Below are 22,453 nucleotides of genomic sequence, written 5' to 3' on the forward strand. Positions count from 1 at the left end.
CCAGTAAATTGACGTGTTGGATCTTCACCCGCAAGTACTTACACAAGTATTCGGAGCATAAGTGCACCCCACATATAGACCTGTTTGCTTCCTACGAAAAAACTAAATTTCCAACCTCACTTCCTTGTACCTGCATCCAAAGTCCACTTGAAGCTGTTTTTGTTGCCTCGAATAGCCAGAGTGGTAAGGGAACTCCATGGAGAAAGACATTAACACACTGAATAAAAACTCTCGGCAATGGAAACTGACGGCAGATTGCTAAATAATACAACCTTTATGAGACAGACTTTTATCCTGACTAGAACATTAATTACAATTTGGGCAGATTTATGGAAGATACAGCGTGGATTATTTTAAAACTGGTTAATTTTTATTGTAACAGTGAATTATTTTAAAAACTGGTCAAATGTTTGCAATAGTGGATATTGATTTTAAAGATTTAATGTATGCAATGGTTTTAATTAATCATGCATAATAAAATTACTTAGTTACTTACAGTGCATTCAAAGTACACGGGCAGTTCACTATGGATGAACTGGTCAGAGTTCTTTGCTTATGCTTTTCCTTCTCTTTCCCCCTCTTCCCATACGTTGTGAGGAAAATGAGGCAAGTGTCTATCATCATCTTTCTGGTGGCCCCCACCTAGGTCAGACCGCCCGGATACTTCATGCTTTTGGAAATGTCAAAGTGGCTTCACGCTTTCTCCTCAACTAGAAAATTGTCTTCTTTCCACAACCAAAGTTGAAAGCGGAAAGAGCTTTATGCACACTAAATGTCAAAGGAGCTCTTATTTACAACCAAGGACCAAGCTTTTCCGTAAGTCTTATCTGCTCTTTGTAGCATTCACAAAACACTACAAAGAGTCATGCCATCTATAAAGTAGGGTAAGGAGCAGTCTCTTTATATGATATATCAAAATGAGATATCATGTAAATAGTCCAGGGGGTTCCCTTATGAGTGGACAGGGGGTTTGCTATGGGAATTCCAAGGTGCTCTGTTAGGGGGTAGTGTGGTCGAGCAGCCTTAGGCTTAACACACAGGAGTGCAAGACAACAGAAAATACACATAAAGATCAATAAATGAGACACACGACTCCAGGAGGTCCACACCAATTTATAAAAATAGCAAATATCTTTATATATGTTTAGGCATCAGAAGAAAATTGTTCAGGTAAGTGTTTTTAATTCCTTTTTTCCCCAAAGCTTTATTTATTCAGCATGACTTGAAAGCAACAAATTACATTTTGATGAGAGCATGAAACAAATCTAGGACATCGTTCACTCACTTACATCTAACCAGTGTAAATTTTCTCTTTATACAATGCCATTCCGTCTCTCTCTCTCGCTTCGAGTCATGACCCTTTTAACAAAGCAATCGTGAACAAAAAGAAAGAAAACCGACCCAACGTTGTTGTGAACAAGACCCCCTCCCTTCCCTGGTGGTGGTGAATCATCTTTCTGAATGACATTGGGTAGTCAGACTTGCATCAGAACAGAGGTCTGTGCCCTATTTTCGTCTTGCAAGGCCAGGAGGGACTAGACGTGTATCTGGAAGTGTTCGGACATGGGTGAGAAACCATCCTAAAGCTGGAAAAGGTGTAGTGCTCTTATGGAAGGTGGGTATACCGCTGATGGGAGGCCACTCAAGAGAAAGGAAACCAGAGGGCCCCACCGATACTCAAATTTGTTATTAATCATCTCTAAAAATATCTGCTAATCTTTACATTGTGAGTATTCTCCAGAGCCGTGAGTGCCATAGTGACAACGCTGGAGCCTCTCTCTTTTTCCAAGCTGCCGCTATTGTTTTTTTTGCCGCACCTAGACACGCCCATAAAGTTGCTCTATCTGCTTTTGTCTGATGCTCTTACCCCGGATCGCTGATGCTTAGAAGAACTTCCTCGATAGAGGTCAGTATGGGGTAAGCTAGCATTTCCTTAATATGAGTGATAATCTTCTCCCAGAAAGAGCGAATAGTTGGGCAGTCCCACCATATATGGTGAAAGTCCCCAAGAAAGCCACATCCGCGCCAGCAGAGGTCGAAAGAGCAAGGAAAGATGTTTTTAAGTTTAGTGGGGTAGAGGTACCAATCGTAAAGGGTCTTGTAATGGGCCTCTCTTAGACTCACTGAGTGATTGCTCTTGGGTATATCTGACCAAAGATACTTCCACTCCTCTTCTGAGATGTCTCTCCCAATTATTTGTTCCCAGAAATACATATAGCGGGCCCGTGGGGCAAGTACTGCCGACCGCAGTAGACTGTAGAGAAAGGGGATCACTCCCTTCATGGTGCCAGCCTTCTGAACCCATCGTTCTATCGGGGTGCGTTCGCTGGTGGCGACTTCCTCACCCGGGGTTAGGAAACCCAGTGTTTGAGTTGGAGATAGTGAAAATGCTTACTGCTTGGGACCTGGAATAATCTTTGACAACTTTCGAATGCAAGCACATCAAAGTTGTGGAACATGTCTGAAACAATCAGGCATCCCCCCCTCCTTCCATGTGTCGAATGGACCTTCTCACAAAGCTGGTGGGAAGTCGGGGTTGAAGTGGATGTGTGTACACAGTGAAGGAAAGGATGTCAACCCCCCGTCCCTTGTGACTTCATCCCAGACCCTGAGCGAGGTGCGTGTCTGGGTGCTAATGTATGCATTGGCCGGACTCTTTTTATGATCTCCAGGGGACATCCCTAATCCTCTTGCCCATTATCACCCTGTCCATGTGTAACCATTGCTTATCGGATTCTCTCATGGACCACTCCACCAACACCCTCGATTAGGCTGCCTTGAAATATGACAAATCTGGTAGCGCCACTCCCCCCTCCTTCTTTGGGCGTCTTAAAACATGGAACAGTAAACGTGCTCTTCCCCCTTGGCATATGAATTTGGTGATTAGAGAATGTAATGTGGGTTGCAGATCACAGTCTAAGTCGACTGGGAGTGCCTGGAACAGATAGAGTAGTTTTGGGAGCAAAGTAATTTTAACGTGTTTATCGGTCCTAACCAAGAGATGTATAGTGGCTTTCAGCGTTTGAGGTCCTGTTGCATTTGGGTCAGCATTGGGAGATAGTTGGCCTTGTAGAGGTCTTCTACCCTCAGAGTGAGTTGGATCCCTAAGTACTGAATGGAGCGTTTGGCCCATTGAAAGGTGGACTGGCCCTGAAGATGCAGGGCTACCCCCTCTGGAACCGTAAGGTTCAATATGGAGAATTTCGACGTATTTACTTTGAAGCCCGCTACTGCTTCAAATTGATCTAATTCTGTCTGCAATGCTTGTAGTGAGGGGCCCGGTCTGTAAGCGTCAAAATATTATCAGCAAAGAGCGAGGCCTTGTGTTTCATACCCTGAATTGTATGCCCCTGATCTGTGGGTTTGCTCTGAACTGAACTGCCAGGGGCTCAATGGGAAGAGTGAACAGCAGAGGGGACAGCGGGGCACCCCTACCTTGTACCCCTGCTCAGAGTGAATGGGGGTGACTGCGACCCATTGGCCTGTACTCTTGTCTGTAGATGCCTATAGTTAGCCCAGACCATGTTAATGACGCTTTGCCCGAATCCAAATTTTTGCGTGGTCAGAAATCGGAAAGACCAATCCACCCCGTCAAAGGCCTTCTCAGCGTCTAGGCCCACCAATAGCTCCGGAATTTTGAATTTGGTGACTTTTTCAATCAAATGAATATTCCTTCTAATGTTATTATGTATTTTCTACCTTTTATGAAGCCCGATTGATCAGGGTAGATTATTAAGGGCATTAAAGTATCTAGTCTTGCGACTAATATGGCAGAAAAGAGTTTGGAATCGAAGTTTAACAGTTCAATGGGTCGATAAGACGCACAGTTATGTGGATTTTTCCCTGATTTGGAAATCACAGTGACCACAGCCTCAACCATAGAATTTGAGACTGTTGAGTCTTCCGCTATTGCATTAAATAACAAGGTGAGCTGTGGTGTAAGTTCCGACGCAAATATTTCAGAAAATTGAGCCGTTAATCCGTCAGGCCCTGGTGAATTGTGTAGTTTGAGTTTAGAAATTGCTTTCCTCACTTCTTCCTCAGTGAAGGGTCTATTTAACCTATCATTCCCTGCTGGCGGAAACTGGGTGAGCTCTAGTGAATCTAAGTATTGCTGTTGCAGGACAACATGTGGCTGTGTACCTGTGTTGGGATCCCTATAAAACCCACCGAAAACGCGTGCTTTGACATAGTCTTTATTGGCTATAGAGCCTTCCTTATCCCGTATGCCCCGATGTATTCACTTTCCCTTGCTAGATGGGTCCCTAATTTGCCTCCCTGCGCATAGGATATTTGCCAGAGACTCAACAGCGTGTATTCCACCCTGTGTGTGTAAATTGTTTTGATTTTCCCCTTCAATGTTGTGAGTTGTCGCTTCAGTTTTTGCGATGGTGTTTTCCTATGGTTCCTTTCTACTTTCTCCAATTCCTCCTCCATTACTAATTGTTCCTTAGCCCTCCTTGTTTAGAATGAAGTTCAGTTCTATGCATTTACCCCTGAGGACAGCCTTGAATGAGTCCCAGTTATTCTGGACTGAGGTGGCCTGAGGGTGATTGAGCTCAAAGAATTCTGAGACTGATTTCCTCAGCTCATCTCTCATAAGTCTGTCCCTGGGCACTGTAACTGGTAAGTACCATCTATGAGTGTTTGCTTCGCTGTGCCCCCAAGACAGACTGATAAGTTACCAAGCTGTGATCTGAGATCGTAATTGGTAGAATATTTGCAGCTTCTAAAGAACCTAGAAGGGATTGGCATATAAAAATATGATCTAGCCTAGAATATGTCGAGTGAACATGTGAAAAGAAGGTTTAATCTTTGGTGGTTGGATAGAGCGTGCGCTACGCGTCCCGTAAGCCCAAAGCTTGTATTTTCTGCTTGGTTCCCTTTGAAAAGATGCGTGTGGCCACCCTCTGAGGGTGTGTGCTATGCATCTCATCTTGCCATGTCAAATTAAAGTCACCCATGAGTATCATTGGACCCTCCGCAAACTCGCCTTTCTGGTCAAGGAGTGAAGCCAAGAACACAGTTTGCCCTGTATTTGGGGACGTATACGGAGATAAGCGTGCAAAGTCTGCCTTTCAGTCTCCCCTTTACCATGATTATTCTGCCCTCCTGATCTGACTTAATAACCTCAGTCTAGAATTTTTTTCCATTTGTTTGGAATTAGCGCACGGTCTATAGATTAAGGGATAGCTTTTATGGCGGAGTCGCATCTCTTCTGTTTTTTTAAGATGAATTTCCTGCAACGCGACCACTTAGAACTGGTGGTCCGTAAGCTATTTCCAGACTTTTTGACTTTTAAGGGGCAAATTCATGCTTTTTACGTTCCATGAGACTATTGTGACCACTTTAAAAACCTACGAGCTCTGTCCCTCCCATGTCCTCCCCTGCAGACCACGAACCTCCATTGTCCTCCCCATTTGTAGAGATTGTCTAACTGTCCCTTGATCCCACCACCAGGTACTCATCCCATCCTCCAAGCCACCCCCCCCCCCCCCCCCCCCCCCCAATGTAGAAAAAGAAAACTAAACTCTCCACAAAAACTTAGCTGGACAGCCAACGGGCCTCCAGCCAGTTCAGTATAGAGTTCCATTTATAAAGAAATCCTTGGTATTAAGGTCCAGTACAATCAGTCAGTCATGACGAAGGTGCGCAAGTCCTATTCGGCAACGTTACGCCTGCTTCCATCTCTCTTTTCTTCGTAACTCCATCCTCTGGAACAAGGCCCGGATTTTCTCCAAACCATTGAGGGACAGTTCTAGTTCCTCATATGACGCTGGGTTTTCGTTTTGTGATATTGCGCCATTGTTGTCTTGGCCTTGTCGTTGCATATGAGCCTTTCAAAGTGCCTTGGCTGTTTTTATCTTCGTGGACAGGAAGGCCCAAAAGGCGCATGCCATCTTCTAGACCTGAGACATGTTGAGGTTTGTTGTTGAATTCAAAGGCGAGGCCAAATGGGAATGTCCATCTGTAGCGTATATTGTCCTCTCTGAGTTTGGTTGTGATCGGTCTTCGTTGTTGCCTACGTGTCAGAGTGGAGGGCGCCAGCTCCTAAAACAGCAGTCATTTGTACCCCTGGAACGAGGTCTCCTCTTTTTTCCTTGCGGCTTGCAGTATTGTTTCTTTTGTTTTAAATGAATGTAGCTTGACGAGGATATCCCTTGTGCGACGACGGTCGACCGACTGCTGATTTCCAACGCGGTGTTCCCTGTCCGCGCCCTCCTCTAGGTTTCTTATACAAATGTTCTCCCCCCGAGACCTGTTTTCTAGGTCTTCTGCCTTCAGGATGGCCTGTTGAGCTGCATCTGGAGCGCTTGTTGTTTTTTCTGTATCCTGCTGGTGCGAATGTACAGGTCTTGCATGTGTTCCTCAGTTTCAAGGCAATGGGCCTCCACAGCATCCATATCTTGCTGAAGAGTTGAATATGCGTTCGGAGAGGTCCGACTTCAGCTGTTCCATTGAGGCCCGCAGATCTTGTTTGATTTCTGCGCACAATTCAGACTTGAAATCTCTGAGGGAAGCCAGCAGATCCTCTCTAGTGAGTGACATTGTGCTTGTCTGTCCACTTACATCTTGTTCTTGCCTCTTTTCTGTTACCGCGAAATATGCGGAGACCTTGTTTGTAGCTTTTTAGGTGGCATATGGGCAGCTCAGAGAGCTCTCCTCGCTAGAGCTGATTACGCCCCTTCAGAATACGGCTTCTATGTAGGGAGGAAATCTGTAATATTGACCCACACTTGTGTGGAAGCTGGAGCAATAGGATCCTGCATTAACTGCAGTCTGCGGCGGCCATCTTAATGTCAGACGTGTGAGGTGACACTGCTATCACTTGTCCAAAGACAGCGCTCTTGCTAGTCAATGTAGGGAGTCAGGGTGACTCCGCTAATTCCTCCAGCATGTTTCTGTGCTTCTAACCAGAAGACAAAGGCCCCCGCTGCTTCCAAACATTAATTTGCAGGCACCATCTTCGTGTCAGGCAAAAGATGTGGCTCTATAGTTACTTCGCCTCAGTCATTGCTTTACTTGTTGTGGGTAGAGAATCAGCACGGTTCCACTAGTCCCCTGGTCGAGCTACAGTGTCCCTTTCCAGCAGCTCACTGCCCCCACTACTACCAATCAGTCACTTTGCTGGCTCCATCTTAGGGTCAGGCAGGCTTCTCAGCCTCATTGAGGTCTCCGGTATTCTTTACCCCGGTATCTGATAGTCCACCGAGAGGGGGGGTGATGGGGACACCCTCCCCAGGCGCCCCCTCAGCCTGTACCGCCGGCCTTATGGGCCTCGCCTACCTCCGCTGCTTCAGGGTGCTGGACGAGCCCTCCCCCCAACACGAGTCCCGCTCCAGAGCCAGGAGTCCCCGCAGCAGATCAAGCGCGGCGCTGCCGGGGAGGAAACCCCCGCCAGGCTCACCTCCTTCGCTGCCTCATGCCCACCATGAGTTTGCCGGTGCTCCTCTTTCCCTCTGGAGTTCGTGACAGTTTCATGAGTTCACTCTTTCAGCAAGCCTCTCGCGAACGCTGCCTCCGTTGACATCTTGGATTCGCGGGTGACTCCAGGCTGGACTCCAGACGGCTGGAAAACTTAGGTTCACGCTGGAGTCCTCGCATCTACGGACCCTCCGCCACCTCTCCCTGCCGCTCTGTACCAAATCCGGTACTTTTTGGAACTCTATCCCTGTGATTGCGCTCCCCGCTCGGTGCAGGTATCTGGAGCTGGAGTGGATTATGTCCACCCAGCCATCTTGCCTGGCCACGCCCCCAATAATTTCAAAAAGTGAACACTTAGTTCATTTTTTGGAGGCTGCAGTGTTAACCTATGGGAGGAAAAGTCAATGCAACATTCAGGTATCGTACATTGACTTGCGGGACCCTACTCCTGGAGTTAAGAGGAGTGGTGGGCAAGGTCCAAGGCAGCACCAGTAGAACCCCACCAGCGGCACTAGGGTGGACGGGCGCAAAGGTGCACAACGGCGTTGGGTGCCCAATGCTATTCCATGAAGAACTATTGCGGTGAAAAGAGGCTGCAGGCTTTGACTGGGTGGGTCATTCTGGCTGATGCAGCAGGGGAGTTAAGGCCTCACGATGCTTGTGGGTGTAGGGACACCTTTGGTTCACTTGTCACCAGCCGAGGGGCGGCGGGTGCAGAGGTGTCTTTAGGCGTCTGATTTTCTTACCAGGAGTAGCTGCGGTAAAGGGGCCTGCATGCAGAGGCAGCAGGCGACGTCGGAGGGTCCACGAGGGGTGAAGCCACGATGGACTCTGTTCGGGAGTCCTTTCTTTGGAGTTTCTTCAGGTATCAGTTTTGCTGTTCCACAGGAGTTCTTGGTTCTTTATTGAAGGCAGGCAGTCCTCCCAGGTTTTGGAGGCACAACAGCTGTAGGGCAAGACGTCTTTGGTATAGTTTTGGGGCTAGGTCAGTTGATCTCCTAAGTCTTCTGCTTTTGTGGCTCTTCTGTGTTTTCCTTCATAGGTCATCAGAATCTCCGCTTCTGGTGCCAGGGGCTCCCCTAAATACTCAATTAGTGTTAGCTAGTGGGCAACAGACACTTGGGTTCACTACGCACCCTAGAAAGTGGGCACAACCCTGTACCAGAATTCCTAAGTATGCCATCACAAAGATGGCTACTTCTGAAAAATAGTCCAATTCAGTTTAGCTCACCTTGGCGGGGGGGGGGGAATAGCCTGGTGGTGGCATGCCTACCTGACTACCTAATTTTACTTCCTGTCCAGTTGCCAAAGGGGCTCCTAAAAAGAGGATCGTCTTTATCTCTTGTGAGGGGAGGCAGATTCGCCTTTCAAAGGCAGCAGCTCTTTGAAGCTTGATCGCCTAGGCAGGCTAATTAGCAGGTCATGCTGTGGGTGGGAGGGTCGCACCGTCTTCCTGGACAGACCTTTGTTCTGGGTCTCCTGAGAGCAAAAGGCTCTCACCCTACGAGGTCAGAACAGAGTCTCAGTTGCCAGGCTGGCAGAAACGAGTCAGGGAGCACACCAGAGGTTGATAGGTTTTCAAGAGGCACCTCTAAGATGCCCTCTGGGTTGATTTATTGGAAAATCCATTACTGGAATCAGTGTGGGTTTATCAATACCAGATGTTTGATACTAAACATCCCTATCTTCAGTGAAGCCATCATGTAGCTGGGGAACTTGTTTTCACCAATGTCCAGCATATGTTTTAAAATGGCTTAACTGTTCACTTGTACTAGCAGTAATAGGACTGACCAGCACAGGGTCACATATGCTCATGCCGGTATGCACTCACATGTAATATTTAGCAACCTGCCTTAGGGCTGTCAGGCCTGCTGTAGTGGTGACTTACAAATATTACATGGCACATGGGGTGGGTGATGGGTTTTCACTTTCGTCTGCACCAAGACATGAACCAAGTCCTGAATGTGCTTCATGAGTCGTCCCCTATGGTGGCACAATTCTTGCTGCTGCTTTTAGGGACCCTCTTTAGTACTGCAGTCCCTTGGTTCCAGTGGTGCCATCTACTAGGGAGTTACAGATGCTGCTAAAGGTTTTGCCAATTGGGTTACACAATTGTGCCATTTTGGGAAAGGGCTCTAGTACTGGGGACCTGGTTAGCAGGAACCCAGTGCACTTCCAGTTGAAAACACATCAGTTACCAGGCAAAATGTGGGGGTGACCATGTCAAAAAGGGCTACTTTCCTACAAGTAGGTATTACACAGTGGGCAGTCTGGTGCATCCAACCTCTCCAGGACATACTCCATCTGTAGGAAATGGGCAGGCATGGCATTCTTTAGAAATATTCTGCTAGCTGACATCCGCAAAGCAGCCTTTAACTGCTGTCAACACTACACACTTTTACAAAGCACTGTTGTGTGGACATTTTAGTCTACCAGCAGGATGTGGTTAGCCAAACCGTTGCAAGGACTTTGTTCCAGACATGTGCATCATCTACTTACTAGGCACCACTTGTGCAGGGCACTGCTTTACAGTCTTCACGGAGCATGTGTATCTACAGACACACGTGCTACGAACAGAAAATGTTACTTACCCTGTACGCAGCTTTTCGTATTGTGTAGTGCTGTAGTTTTACATGCGCCCACAATCCTTCCCTGAGTAGTGTGATAGTTGCAGATATTTCTTCATAACTTATTTGACACTGCACAATATGCACGGTGCCACACAATAAGCTCTTTCTGACTCTATATTTATTCTCGGCCACTGAACAAAAAAATCTAACATGGAGGCTGTGCCAATAACTTTTTCTTTTATAACATCAACTGTCGCTCCCTTCCTTAACACCAGGCGGACATTTTTGACCTTGGTGGATCAACAACCAGACGCCATCTTCCTCACCGAGACATGGCTTAATGTTGGCTCTGGTCCTGACGTAGCCAGAGCCCTTCCATCACACAACTATGCCATTGTCAGGAAAGACAGAGAAGACAGCCTGGGTGTAGGGATCGCAATTATTTTAAAAAACATCTTTAGCTGCAAATTTGATGAGCTATCGGTCCTCGGCTGTGAATCAGCAGTGTTTAAACTGATCATGACCCCTCACTTCACCCTCTCTGGGATGCTGGTGTATCGCCCCCCCTCCTCCCCACCCTCCTTCCCCCCTCCTCTCCCCCCCTCTCCTCCTCTCCCCCCCCCCCTCCGGGCCTGCTGGCGCATGGACTACAAATTTCCCCGCTCTCATCAATCATTTTTTGTTCAGTTCAGCCAATTTCACAATTGTAGGAGATCTCAATCTACATCTAGAGGATCCCACCTGTACTACCAGCAATACTTTTATTTCTGATTTGGCTGCAATGAACATTCTACTTCACAATAGCGGCCCACTCACAAAGCAGGTGATCTCCTCGACCCCATTTTCTCTAATCTATCTTCCTTACATTGCCCAGCAGCAATTCAATTGTGCTGGACTGACCACTTCCTGGTAGGCTTTAGCTTTGAGGCTCCTTGTCTCTCTCATGTTATGCGCGACTGCATTGCTAAACCGTCCAGAAACTGGAAAAATTGATTCCTCTCCACTAACACCCCTATTTTTAAAAATAATTTTGTTTTGGACCTTGTGGCTTTCCATGACTGGATTCAGTCATCACTGGACACCTGCCTCCCCATCACAGTCAAGCAGTTAAACAGAAATCGCCCCCTTGGTTCTCCGAAGAACTAAAAAAGGAGAAGACCAAATGTAAAAATCTGGAGCGGCGGTGGCAAATGATTTATGCGCTCGAAGCCAAAAACCGCCTATCTTAACTCCAAAAAGGCCTACCATTCCCACTGTAGGTCTGCACGAGCTAATTTTGTTTCATCAACCGTCATCCAGGCTAAAAACTGCCCTAAAAATTTATTCAAGATGGTTAAAGAACTATCCGGTTCAGCAACCACTCAGGCATCCCCTAGTTTGAATATAACCCAATGTGAGGACCTTGCCCAATTCTTTTTAAACAAAGTGGAAACAATATACTCTGCATTGGCTAGCTCCATCCCTCCTTCCACTCCTTCGCCTACTGTGATCTCTGACCGACCTGCCCTATACCTGAATGCTGTACTACCTCTGCTCTTGACCACACACACACGTAAGAATACACTTGATGCCTGGTCACTTCTGGACATGGTGACACTTATACAACACCTTATTAAAATCAAATCGGGATCCCCTTGCGATTTACTTCCCATCACAGTACTATGTCAAATTGAACAACCATCACTGGGTTACATCCTTGATCTTCTTAATGCATCTCTTATGGAGTCACTTGTCCCCCCAGATTGGAAACATGCAATGGTCATCTCATTATTAAAAAAAAACAATTCGGACCCGGCGCTTCCCTCAAATTACCGTCCAATTTCGCTACTCCCTGCTCTCTCAAAAATTTTGGAGAAACTCATAAATGGACATCTATCCAGGTTCATCGAGACCAATGAGCTTCTACATCCTTCCCAATCCGGCTTTAGTACCGGATCTACACTTTTAGGTATTACTGAAATGCTCCGACAGAACCTGGATGCAGGTGGAACTATGGCCCTGGTATTGCTTGATCTCAGCGTGGCCTTTGATACGGTCTCTCATACCGTACTTATAAAGGCCCTTCAATCCTCTGGGGTCACTGGGACGGCCCTGAACTGGCCAGGTTGCTGGGGAACCTTCACTGGCTTTCGGTGGAGAAACGGGTTGGGTTTAAGGCCCTTACTTACATGTTTCGCATTAAGCATGCAACGTCTCCCCGCTACCTACAACGCCTAGTCGATCTCTATGTCCCCTCGCGCACTCTCCGGTCTTCCACACAAGTGAAATTCCAAGTCCCTAAGATCAGACTTTCCTGTATGGGAGGGCGCTCCTTCGCATATTTGGGTCCTGTCCTATGGAATGCTCTGCCTCTATTTCTCCGTACGCAATCCAACCTCCTTTTGTTCCGCAAGTCTTTACAGACCTGGCTTTTTAGCCAGTAGTTCTCTCCCGTCTCTTTGCTGTCCACTCACGGCTCCGGGAAACCCTTATTGGGTAGCTGTTGCGCTCACATATACATTTAAAAATAATAATAATAATAATGCGCATTTTGCGCTAAGAGAGGCGTAACAGTACATCTTGTAACTGGAAAGCTTCTTTGAAGAAAAACAACTTGCAGACACTTGAGCCCAGCACTAGATGGCAGACGAATGCAGAACATGTTGAATATATAGAACTACACTCTTCTAACAGATGATTGCATGGTACGTAATATTTTTCTGCTTAAACAAGAATACATAATTAAGTAATCATTTTTATTTAGAAATTGTTCATATACTGTTTTCAAGAAACAACTGTAGTGTTGGAGTGATTAAATTGTTTATGTATGTGTTGCTGGTGCAGGTTTCAAATACTTCTCAGCACTGCACCCTTCATTCACAACCAGGCAGTGCTCTCATTGTGTTTGCTTTTTGATGAAGTAGCTCTACTGGCCTCATACATAGAAACATGTTTCTTTCTTTTCCTTTAGGCCCCCGAGTTGTTTGAGAATAAGTCCTACACTGTCACTGTTGATTACTGGAGCTTGGGCACGATGGTGTTTGAGTGCATCGCTGGCTTCCGGCCTTTTCTACACAACCTACAGCCTGTCGCGTGGTAAGAGGTTTGAGAACAAGCCACTACTTACATGCATAAGAATACCAATCAATCTTCAGTGCTTTTCAAAAAGAATGTTTTATTCTGACGGTTACTTTTAACTGCAGATTTCTCGCCTTGTTAATATTCCCCAAGTACCAGATTGGATCTGGATACTGTAAAGCAGTTCTCCTGTGTATGGTAAGTGGCGTCATACAGCTCTGCTACGTTGTTCTTCCTCTCCGGAAGTGACAAGTGGAGCTGCACAAAAGTGATGTCCTTCCATGTGTACTGACGTGGGCATATTTCTTTCCGTGCCACCAGACTCTGATCCTGAGCTTATCCTTTGTCTTTTGACCAAGACCTTTTCCAGTTATCCAGTGTGCATAGAGCAATGCACCCCCTTCCTAAAACAGAAAACACCAGTGTATAGGGACTGTCATAAAAACAGACGTCTGTGACAGAACCTGACGAAGTCTGTTTGTGGTGCCTGGTGTCGAACCATGATTCAAAGACTAGTGACAATTGTGCCCCCATGAACCTAAGGGGCATATGGGACAGTGAGACCAAACTACATCCCCAACCATTAAACTCCATGCTGCAGCCAGTCACAGTTGAAAGGAAGGTCTTGTTCTCGAAGACATTCTAGTGGCAGATCATCATCAAAATAGGAGTCTTGTGGTAAGTTCAAGTGAAACCAGAAGTAGTCAAAATGGTTATCAGCCCCTCCCTGCCACTCTCTGATTCCAGGGAGGGCGTAAGAGAGTCAGTTTGCCTCGCAGACTCACTCCGAATCTCAATGGAAGTCGGAGTCCGAGCTTGACCCCAGCTAACACTGAATTCCCTAGTCCTTTTGCAATGTTGCAGGAAGTAGAGGCCATGCAGCATATATCTGCCACTTTTCTGGCTCTTTGTGGTGTGCTTTCGGGCCCCAAGCATCCGCCATGGCCTCCAGTTGAACTCCAGATGGCAGGTCTACATCATCCTCTGTCTCTGCCCATTAGACAGCATAGGGTTAGTCATTGGCTCCGGTGCCAACTTTGGTTCTGGCGCCATCTCCTTCATTGGTTCTTTTTGTGCCGATGCTGGAAGTGGATGTAGTGTCTGTAGTGCAACCGTTCAGGTTCCAATACTTTGCCTTTACTGCATGGTAGGGCCCAGACTTTACATAATCTTTTTGACACAGACTCAGAAAATGTTAACTATGGTGATTGGAATGACTATGTCCTCCAGTAAGACGAAGAAGACTGGTGTTAAGATTTTCATGATGCCAGTGCGCTGGACACTTTCCCAGATACAGGCCTTGCGTCCTCCCTGGTCCTGCCACAGAGCAAAGTGTCTCTTTCGCTGTTGTGTTGCGAAGGGCATCAGAGGTTCTAGATTTACAAATACCCACTTCGAAGGTAAAGACTAATTTCTTGACTGAAGTATTTCAACGTGGTTAGGCTTCTGCAGAACAACAATTATTATTGTGGCCGTAACAGTGGTTCTCAGAGACAAAGTTCACGACAGCAGGGACAGCATGCTCCAGTCCTTCCAGCAGCTACAGCTGCAGAACCACTTTAGAGCGAGTGTTCTTGCTGGCACCCAGTTACACTGCCACAATATTTTCTCCAAGGGGTGGCAAGCCATCACTTAAGGGGGTCCACCAAATTTTCCATTGGCGATGCGCCCTTCCATTTCTTTCCACTTTGGTGAACCATCAGGCAGCTAACTAAGGACCGCCTGTCATTTTTGCAGTGCAAATTGCAGGCCCGTTTGGTCTTAGGACTAGATAGAGGGTTCTGGCCTTAGATGTAGGAGCAGTGTGTTTCTCCTGCTACATTCTTGTGCTGATGAAAGACCTGAGACCTTTGTCCTAATTTAGGACTTCGCCCACTGAAAGCCTTTCTGCGAAAAGGACAAATTCAGGATGCTCACACTTGCTACAGTTATGTCTGCCCTACACCCCAGAAACTGAATGGTGGCATTGAAATTGCAAGACGCTTATTTTTATATTCCCATTCTGCAAGCCCAAAGTGCTTGATCATGGTTGCTCAAGAGTATTTACTGTTTGCAGTGCTCCCTTTGGAGCTCCCCAGTACCCTCCCAAGTGTCCACGAAAGTGATGATGGTGGTCACAACATACGTTCAGATGTTGGGGATTGGGGTGGGGTACCAGTCTTCCACTACTTCAACTACTGGTGGCTGAAGGCAGGCTAACCCAAGACACTTGTTAACCCCCTCCAGACTATGGTAAACCTTCTAAAATCATTGGGGTTCTGTATCAACATGCCAAAGCCACACCTTACTCATTTGCATAAACTCCCTTTCACCAGAGCTATTCTGGAAATTTAGGGTTTTGTACCTTCCCCAGAATGAAGAGTCCAGGACATTCGAGCTAAGATCCTGTGGCTCTTGTGGTTACTGGCCTCCTGCATCCTGTTGTCAAACATAACAGATGGCAAATGTGGGCTCTGCAGTGGGACTTTAATTCCCAGTGGGTACAATGTTGAGGAAATCTGTTGGATTGTGTGCAGATTTTGAATGAGATTGCAATAGATATGTGGTGGTGGCTACTGGACTCCGATTTGGTTTTTTCTCTCCTAGCTGAGCAAGGACTTGCTTTGGGCACTGGTAAGGGCTATGTATTGGCTCCTCCATCATCTTTGTGGTTGCTTAATAAGCTTTTACTATTTAAATTGCCTGTTGTAATGAGATTTCTGAAAGGTCTGCAACATTTGTTTCCACCAAAACCCTTTGTGATGCCTCACTAGAACTTGAACTTGAACCTCACTTTTTTATGTGCATCCCTTTTGAGCCACTGCACAGTTGTCATTTGAGACTTCGGACTTTGAAGACAATATTTCTCATTGCAAATAACAGTGGATGGGTGTGAAAGTCAGCTGCAGTCTCTTTCTGTCAACCCAGTTGTGTGCAGTTTTCTTCCCAGATACGTTAATGTTGAGGATCCTTTCCGGAATTCTTTGTTCCACCTCATCCCTCAAAGAAGGAAGAGAGACTTCTCTGATTAAAGCCTTGGAGGTCACCAATATCTATCTTACCAAGGAACGTAGAGTGAACGATCAGGTCTTTGCAGGGTTCTCTGGAGAAAAGAAGAGCAAAGCAGTGAAAAAACAGACCCTCTTTTCTCTGCGTAAAGATATACTAAGCACTGGTGAAGAAGCAGCCTTCTGAAGAATTGCAGGCTGTCTGCCAGGGCCATAGCTACGACCTCTGTAGTTGCATGCAGAGTGGCTGTCCTGGACATTTTTCAGATGCTACGTGGGCATTAGTACACACGTTCATGAAGCACTTCTGCTTTTACCATCAGGTCTGTTGAGAGGTGCATTTTGCCCTCTCGGTCCTGCAGGAATTTTTTTTTGTATGACCCCATTCACAGACCCACTTCCTTGGGAGGTATTGCTGTGGTATCTGTTCTCATGTGGAGGAATCTGTGGTTAATAGTATCCATCAGAAGAACAAGTTTACTTACCTTCGGTATCAATTTGTTTTTTGTGCGTAGTCTATCTAACTGCAGATTTTTCACCAAACGCCCCCCACCTCTCCATTCTGTGAACGAAACTCTTTTAATATCTAAATGGTCCCAGTTTTAGAGATCTTCATACTGGTCATGCCAATCTGTTAAGCGGCTGTGCATCTGAGATGGCCTAGAAAGCAACTAAAGTCAGCATCCATGGGTGCTGACTTATATGCAGCTCCCCTCGTCACTCCCATAGTGGAACAATTTCAACTCCGAGTCACACGATGCCATGCCACCACCTAGCACACCGGTGAACTGCTTTAAAGTTTCTCATCCAGTCTGACAGACACCAGGGGAATATTCGTAAAGTGAGAAGTCTGCGGTTACAGCATCTACCAGAAAGAACACTACTGGGGTATGTAACTTGTTCATAACTGCCATTGTTAAGAAATATTGCTTTCATATTCTGAGTTGGCTACAGTTAATGCAGTTTTGTCGCACAATATAATTAAGTTCTCTATGAAAATGCTGCCTTAATGCTGCTTTACTAACAAAAAACAACCCAAGATGAAGACTAAATGGAAGTTAGGAATGGAGAAGGAGAATAGTTCAATCATGATTATTTTCTCCCTAAAGGTAGCAGCCTCTTATTCTTTCTCATCCTCTCAAGAGGCAGATTTCCACAAATGTAGCAAAAATATTTACGGCAAGTAGAAATGAAATCTTTCCTAATACCCTTGGTAAAATGTCTCACAAAACTACATGCAAGTAGAATGAAACTGATGGGGATTTACATGTCCCCAGCATAGAGTAGTAGACTACCTAAAGACCTCATCCTGCTTGCGACTTGGGATACCTCTTTTACACATTTGGGTACGTTGTTTATTCGGTAACTTTCATGAAATGCATTCAGAATGATTTTTGCATAAAAAATAAACTGTTTCCAAATATAATTTTTAATCTTGTATCCATCTTTGTGTATTAAGAGGAAGTTGGTGCATAGTGCTAACAGTTCACTATGTAAGTTTGTAGCTGCCTTCAAATTTATATAGAACATATGAGACAGACATGCATTGCCAAATGGCTTTGCAAGCAGCTTTTCAATATTTTGTCACTTTAACTTGTCTGTTAGCTGGTTCCTTTCTATTTCATATTGACTGATTTCAGACTATTCAATCCACAGCACTGTACTGGCTGTTAGTGCTATGTCCCCAGTCAGTTTATAAAGTAATATGCCTGCTGTCAGTGAACCCCCAATACAGAAACATTAAAAAACAGCATATGACTCTTCATACTGGTCTAGTTTATTTCAATCCTGGTTCGAAATTGCTCAGTCCATATTTGCTGCTGACTTCCTGTACTTCTCCTTGCGGGAGAGCGAGAGAGAGATTTTGTTACCTGTGCAGCTAACTACAACTGAGTGCATACTTGTAGTCACCTTTCCTTCCAGATCTAAGCTCTTTATATTTATATGTTTTAACCAGGCATGAGAAAATAAAGAAAAAGGACCCCAAACACATTTATGCCTGTGAAGAGATGGCAGGCGATGTCCGGTTCAGCTCACACTTACCACAACCTAACAATCTTTCTAGGTAAGTGGGAAGAAGATGGTCTAGCCTTAGGGGTCAACAGAAGGCCTAGGACCTTCCTGTTCAGTCTGCATAGCAAGTCCTGATGGGTGTTTCACCAAGATATTTATTGTAAAGTCTGTTAATCTGTGTGGTATCTGTGCTACCTCACTCCATAGGCTTAGTTATTACTTGTGCATAATAAATTGTAGGACAAATACTTTTTTTGGGGCCTATATAGTGAGAGTAGTAACCGGTTGTCATACCCCTTTCAGGTGGCCAGGGGGGAGCAGAAGTTACTGGGCCACAACCTCAGTGGTTGAGCGTTTTACCTCTGCTGTCCTGTGGCCAGCCCTACTATGGGTTTGCAAACTGGACCAACCACAACCCTTTCCTCACTTTACTCTCAGTAGTAAAGAGGGCGAGCAGAAATGAGCTTCTCGGGGAGATTAGAGTGGGGTTGCAGAGGCTCTAGAGCCAATACTCACCCCCTCCAGCAGAGTAAAAAACATCAGTGCTCAGCCTAATGTTTCCCTTTATAGAAAAGACAAGTACTTCTTACACAGAAAACAAAGAATTACACTACACATTCAATAATGCATAAATATATGGATAACTGGTGCAAGTCTTTCTGCCCCTTGGACTCCTGCTTACTAGCCCTCTTCCTACCCCTCTTCCTGCCCCTCATGAGTTCCTCTGTCTCTCTATGCTTCCTCCTTCAGGATCAGCATTTGAGCTCCATAGGTGGGTGCAACTCATACAACCCCACCCACCCATTGATCTAAACTTACCAGTCAGGCTCTCAGGCTTAGGCTTATTCAATATCTCACCAAATGCATAGAAGTAGTGCAAGACTGCATTCGACGTTCCATTTGTAACTGGATCTCACTGTCAACAGCAGCTTCCAGTAGCCATATGGGAGTCTTCTCAGGAACCGTGCAGCAGCCGGTTGCTCAGCACATCGCCTCGAGGGTCATGACTGGGAGAATGCTTCTGACAAGGGTCATCTTTCTAACAGCAGGATGCAGATTGCAGCTCACTCCAAAACTCCACTTAGTGCTTGATGCTTCTTCTTGAGCATGACTGACACATCTGCAGACAATTGTCTGGCGCGGGGGACTCCGGATGCTATCCTAAGCACACAGTACCTCAAGGCAAGGACTTCGATTCTTCATGAGGCATCTTCATGGCACCTCTTGGGTCACTTAATTTTCCGGACTGGCTCTGACCCAACGACACACACGGCAATGCCACTGTAACACAGTCCACTTGGGGGCCAGATGAGCCACCAAAAAGGCCCTTATCTTGGCATCAGTCGGGCCTACCAGACTAGCATACCATTCCAGGTGCATCACAGCTTTGACAAGCATAAATGATAAAGGTTGAACTGTCCATTCCTGCAGCACTGTGATTCCTTCTGCACATTTGACTTGCAAATCTTTGTTTAACAGACTCTACGCCACAGTTTGTTACAGCAGTCCCTTCCACGTTCCGCTTCTCCTGCATGATTGGGCCTTCCTTCTCATAGCTGGAATATCTTGGCATCCAGGACCGTCCAATAAATCCACCTTAACTTCGGACTCCAGGTGATAGTCCCTCTCCTCTAGGCAGTTGGTTATCAGTCCAGGTCTGCTTCCTTTGAACCAGTTTGCGTCGGTTTCCGTTCCATGTGTCCTGGCCAGGCCAAAGTCCAGGCCTGTCCTTTGTTTGCAAGGATGCTCTGACTATCAGGGCAGTCTGCTGGTGGAGTGCCAACCACAGGTTTACAATGGTCCGAGCAGGCTGCACCTAGCTATTTATGACCCCTAATCACATAGTTCAAGAGGAGAAACAAGAATCTGAGCCCCTTCATGGGCTCCTTTCCCTAACCGGTACCTCAGGCCTCACACTGTACCCTTCCATCTACCTAATGGCAGCTGCAGTCAGTCATTTTGCAGCTCGGAGTATCAGGGAAGGCCCTAACCCTTCTAAGTAAAGGCTGTCATCTCGTTCTTCACCATAGCATCTGGTCCTCTAATCCTCTCCCCCTTGCACCGATCCCCTTCCCCCAAGAGATGCCAGCAATATGCATCTGTGATATGGGGAACCCGACCTCTCCTACATCTAGTACTCTGGTACTGGCTATGGGATTCGAACTTGGAACCTGCAGGCCTGTATCACTCATGCATGGCACACTATCAGTCCTAGCACACGACGATGTTCAGCAAATTGAATGTCCGCGTTCAGGATTCCAGGATCATCGTGAGCAGCAGAACTTTATATGAATGGGCCTGTCATTGCATATTTTAGTTTCAACTGTAAAAGCTGGACACTATAATTCACCAAAGGTGTAAATGTAACACCCAAGGGCATCCACTCGAGCTCGGCGGAGAAGGGTAGGTCAAGCAGCCAGGGCGCAAGAGATCAGAGTCTTGACTTTTGGACTCATCCTTGATGCCTTATCCCGCCGACCCCTCTGGTGGCAGGTAGTTCTTGACAGATAGGCATAGGACAACTCCCACAGAGGTAATGCACACACAAACCCACACATGACACCAGCATGTGGTGAATCACCTTTTATAGGTCCTGATGAATCGCGGGTAACTATTGCCCACTGCGAGAAACATGTCGACCGTTTGCACCACTAGCCCCATCTAGGTTCACCTGACCTTACTCGTTGACTCCTAGTGAGCTAGCCCCCTGTTTTTAACTGCAGCTAGGGACCCCCAGAATAAAGTTCATTCCGGTACCCTTAGCTACATTTTAATATCCCTTTTTCACTATCACATACCACCCTGCCCACACACCCACACCTCACCATAAGGCAGTTGGAAAAAGATCTCCGCCAAAGAGCCCCTCTTTGAGGTGAGCCCGTCTGGGATTGCACCGCCTCCCCGACGAGGAGCAACCGCCGATGATGAAGCATGACATCCTTCGGGGTGTGTGAGGCAAATCCATCCAACAAAATGGATGCCCTTGGGTGTTACATTTACACCTTTGGTCACGCCAGTTAGTCTTTCCCTCAGTCACGCTTAGGAACAGTCCAGCACCCCCCTTGTTGTAACCATTGATACGGGCACACGCTGCGACTGGACCTTCCACTCCCTTGAGTGGTAAACGGTGTCCGTTGATCAAGTGATCTCCTTCCTCCCTCCTTTTTGAAAATACTATAATTCACCAATCATGGTATGTTGATACCACAGAGCTTCACGAATAGATCCTGCAACAAGAATTGTAGTCTCTTGTCAATAAGAGGGTATGGTTCGTGCGCTGCTCCCGGTTCAGGTCTAGGTCCAGAACCTGTTATTGTCAAAAGACAGAGCTTAGGTCAAGACACACACAGGATTGTATGGAATGTCAAAAATTCTAAAATACAATGTCAAAGTTATGCAGTTTGGTTACCAGGTACAGCTGCAGTGAACATTCTCATCCTGGCACCTGTGAAATCAAATCTGTGCAGAATAGTTTGTTTGTGTATCATGCACTGGTAAGCAAGGGGTGTGTTTCACATAATAGAGTTCTTAATGTAAGTCGTCCGTCACCAGCTGTGGCACATTGGATTTCACTGATGTGTACTTTGACATGTACATCTAAAATAACCCATCCTTACCAGCAAATAGTGTATTAGGAGCCAAGAATTGCAACACTTTGACATATGTCTCAGATTGTCAGTCATGTTATCTGGGTCTCCTGATCAGAATACAACCAACCAGAGTGTTTCTTCATTAAGATGGTCTGTGTCATCTCAATTTGGATATTTTCTATGTATTTTTATTTGCCTCTCATAAAACGTGCGTTTGGTGTAGGGCATTGGTAGGAGGGAATACAAGTGCCTCTGTTCTGTCATAGGGTGTTGCTTGTTTCAGTTTTGTAATTTTGGGAGCCATGTGAATGTAATTTCCTGTGGAAACGTTCCACCTAAACATTCCGTTAAAAGCACTAGCTTCTTAAGAAAACAACCAAATGCGTACATAGTTGCATAATCGGCACAATGTCTGGTACTGTGTTGACTTGAAGAAATATCTGATGTCATAATTTCAATCCCTTCACACCAGTAAATTACAACCCAGAGTTTGCACTTGCAAACACTAAGTCCTTGTACCCAACGTTTGAGGAAAGCGCCTGCAGAATAGTGACAGACTTTTATGAGGGCCTCAAAATTAGATGGTTTGATAAATTGTACGTTTGGCCTCCTGGAGGTTGAGCGTTATAAATGCTACCAGTTGTATCACTATGTCCTACACCCAGTGGTTAGGATGGCTGCGACATGGGAAAAAACACCTTTGGGGTTTGGGTCTCCACATTTGGTGGTACTAAGGAACTAGTGTCCACCCTATTCGCAATCCAGAAAACCCCCAGTCTTGACATGTTTTGAAACATATGAAAAGGAGTGA

At 46.1% G+C, this 22,453-nt stretch overlaps 1 protein-coding gene across 2 annotated transcripts in view; it reads left to right on the forward strand.

Moving 5' to 3' along the window:
• CHUK (component of inhibitor of nuclear factor kappa B kinase complex) overlaps positions 1-22,453 on the forward strand; it is a 659,325-nt gene that overhangs the window by 321,012 nt on the left and 315,860 nt on the right. For both annotated transcript variants that reach the window (XM_086921838.1, XM_086921837.1), the window contains exons 7-8: positions 12,946-13,070; positions 17,997-18,104. In XM_086921838.1, the coding sequence (XP_086777964.1) occupies positions 12,946-13,070; positions 17,997-18,104 (233 nt within the window). The remainder of the gene's footprint in view (positions 1-12,945; positions 13,071-17,996; positions 18,105-22,453) is intronic.

This window comes from Lissotriton vulgaris, chromosome 5, assembly GCF_964263255.1.
Source record: "Lissotriton vulgaris chromosome 5, aLisVul1.2, whole genome shotgun sequence".
NCBI classification, from domain to species: Eukaryota; Metazoa; Chordata; class Amphibia; order Caudata; family Salamandridae; genus Lissotriton; species Lissotriton vulgaris.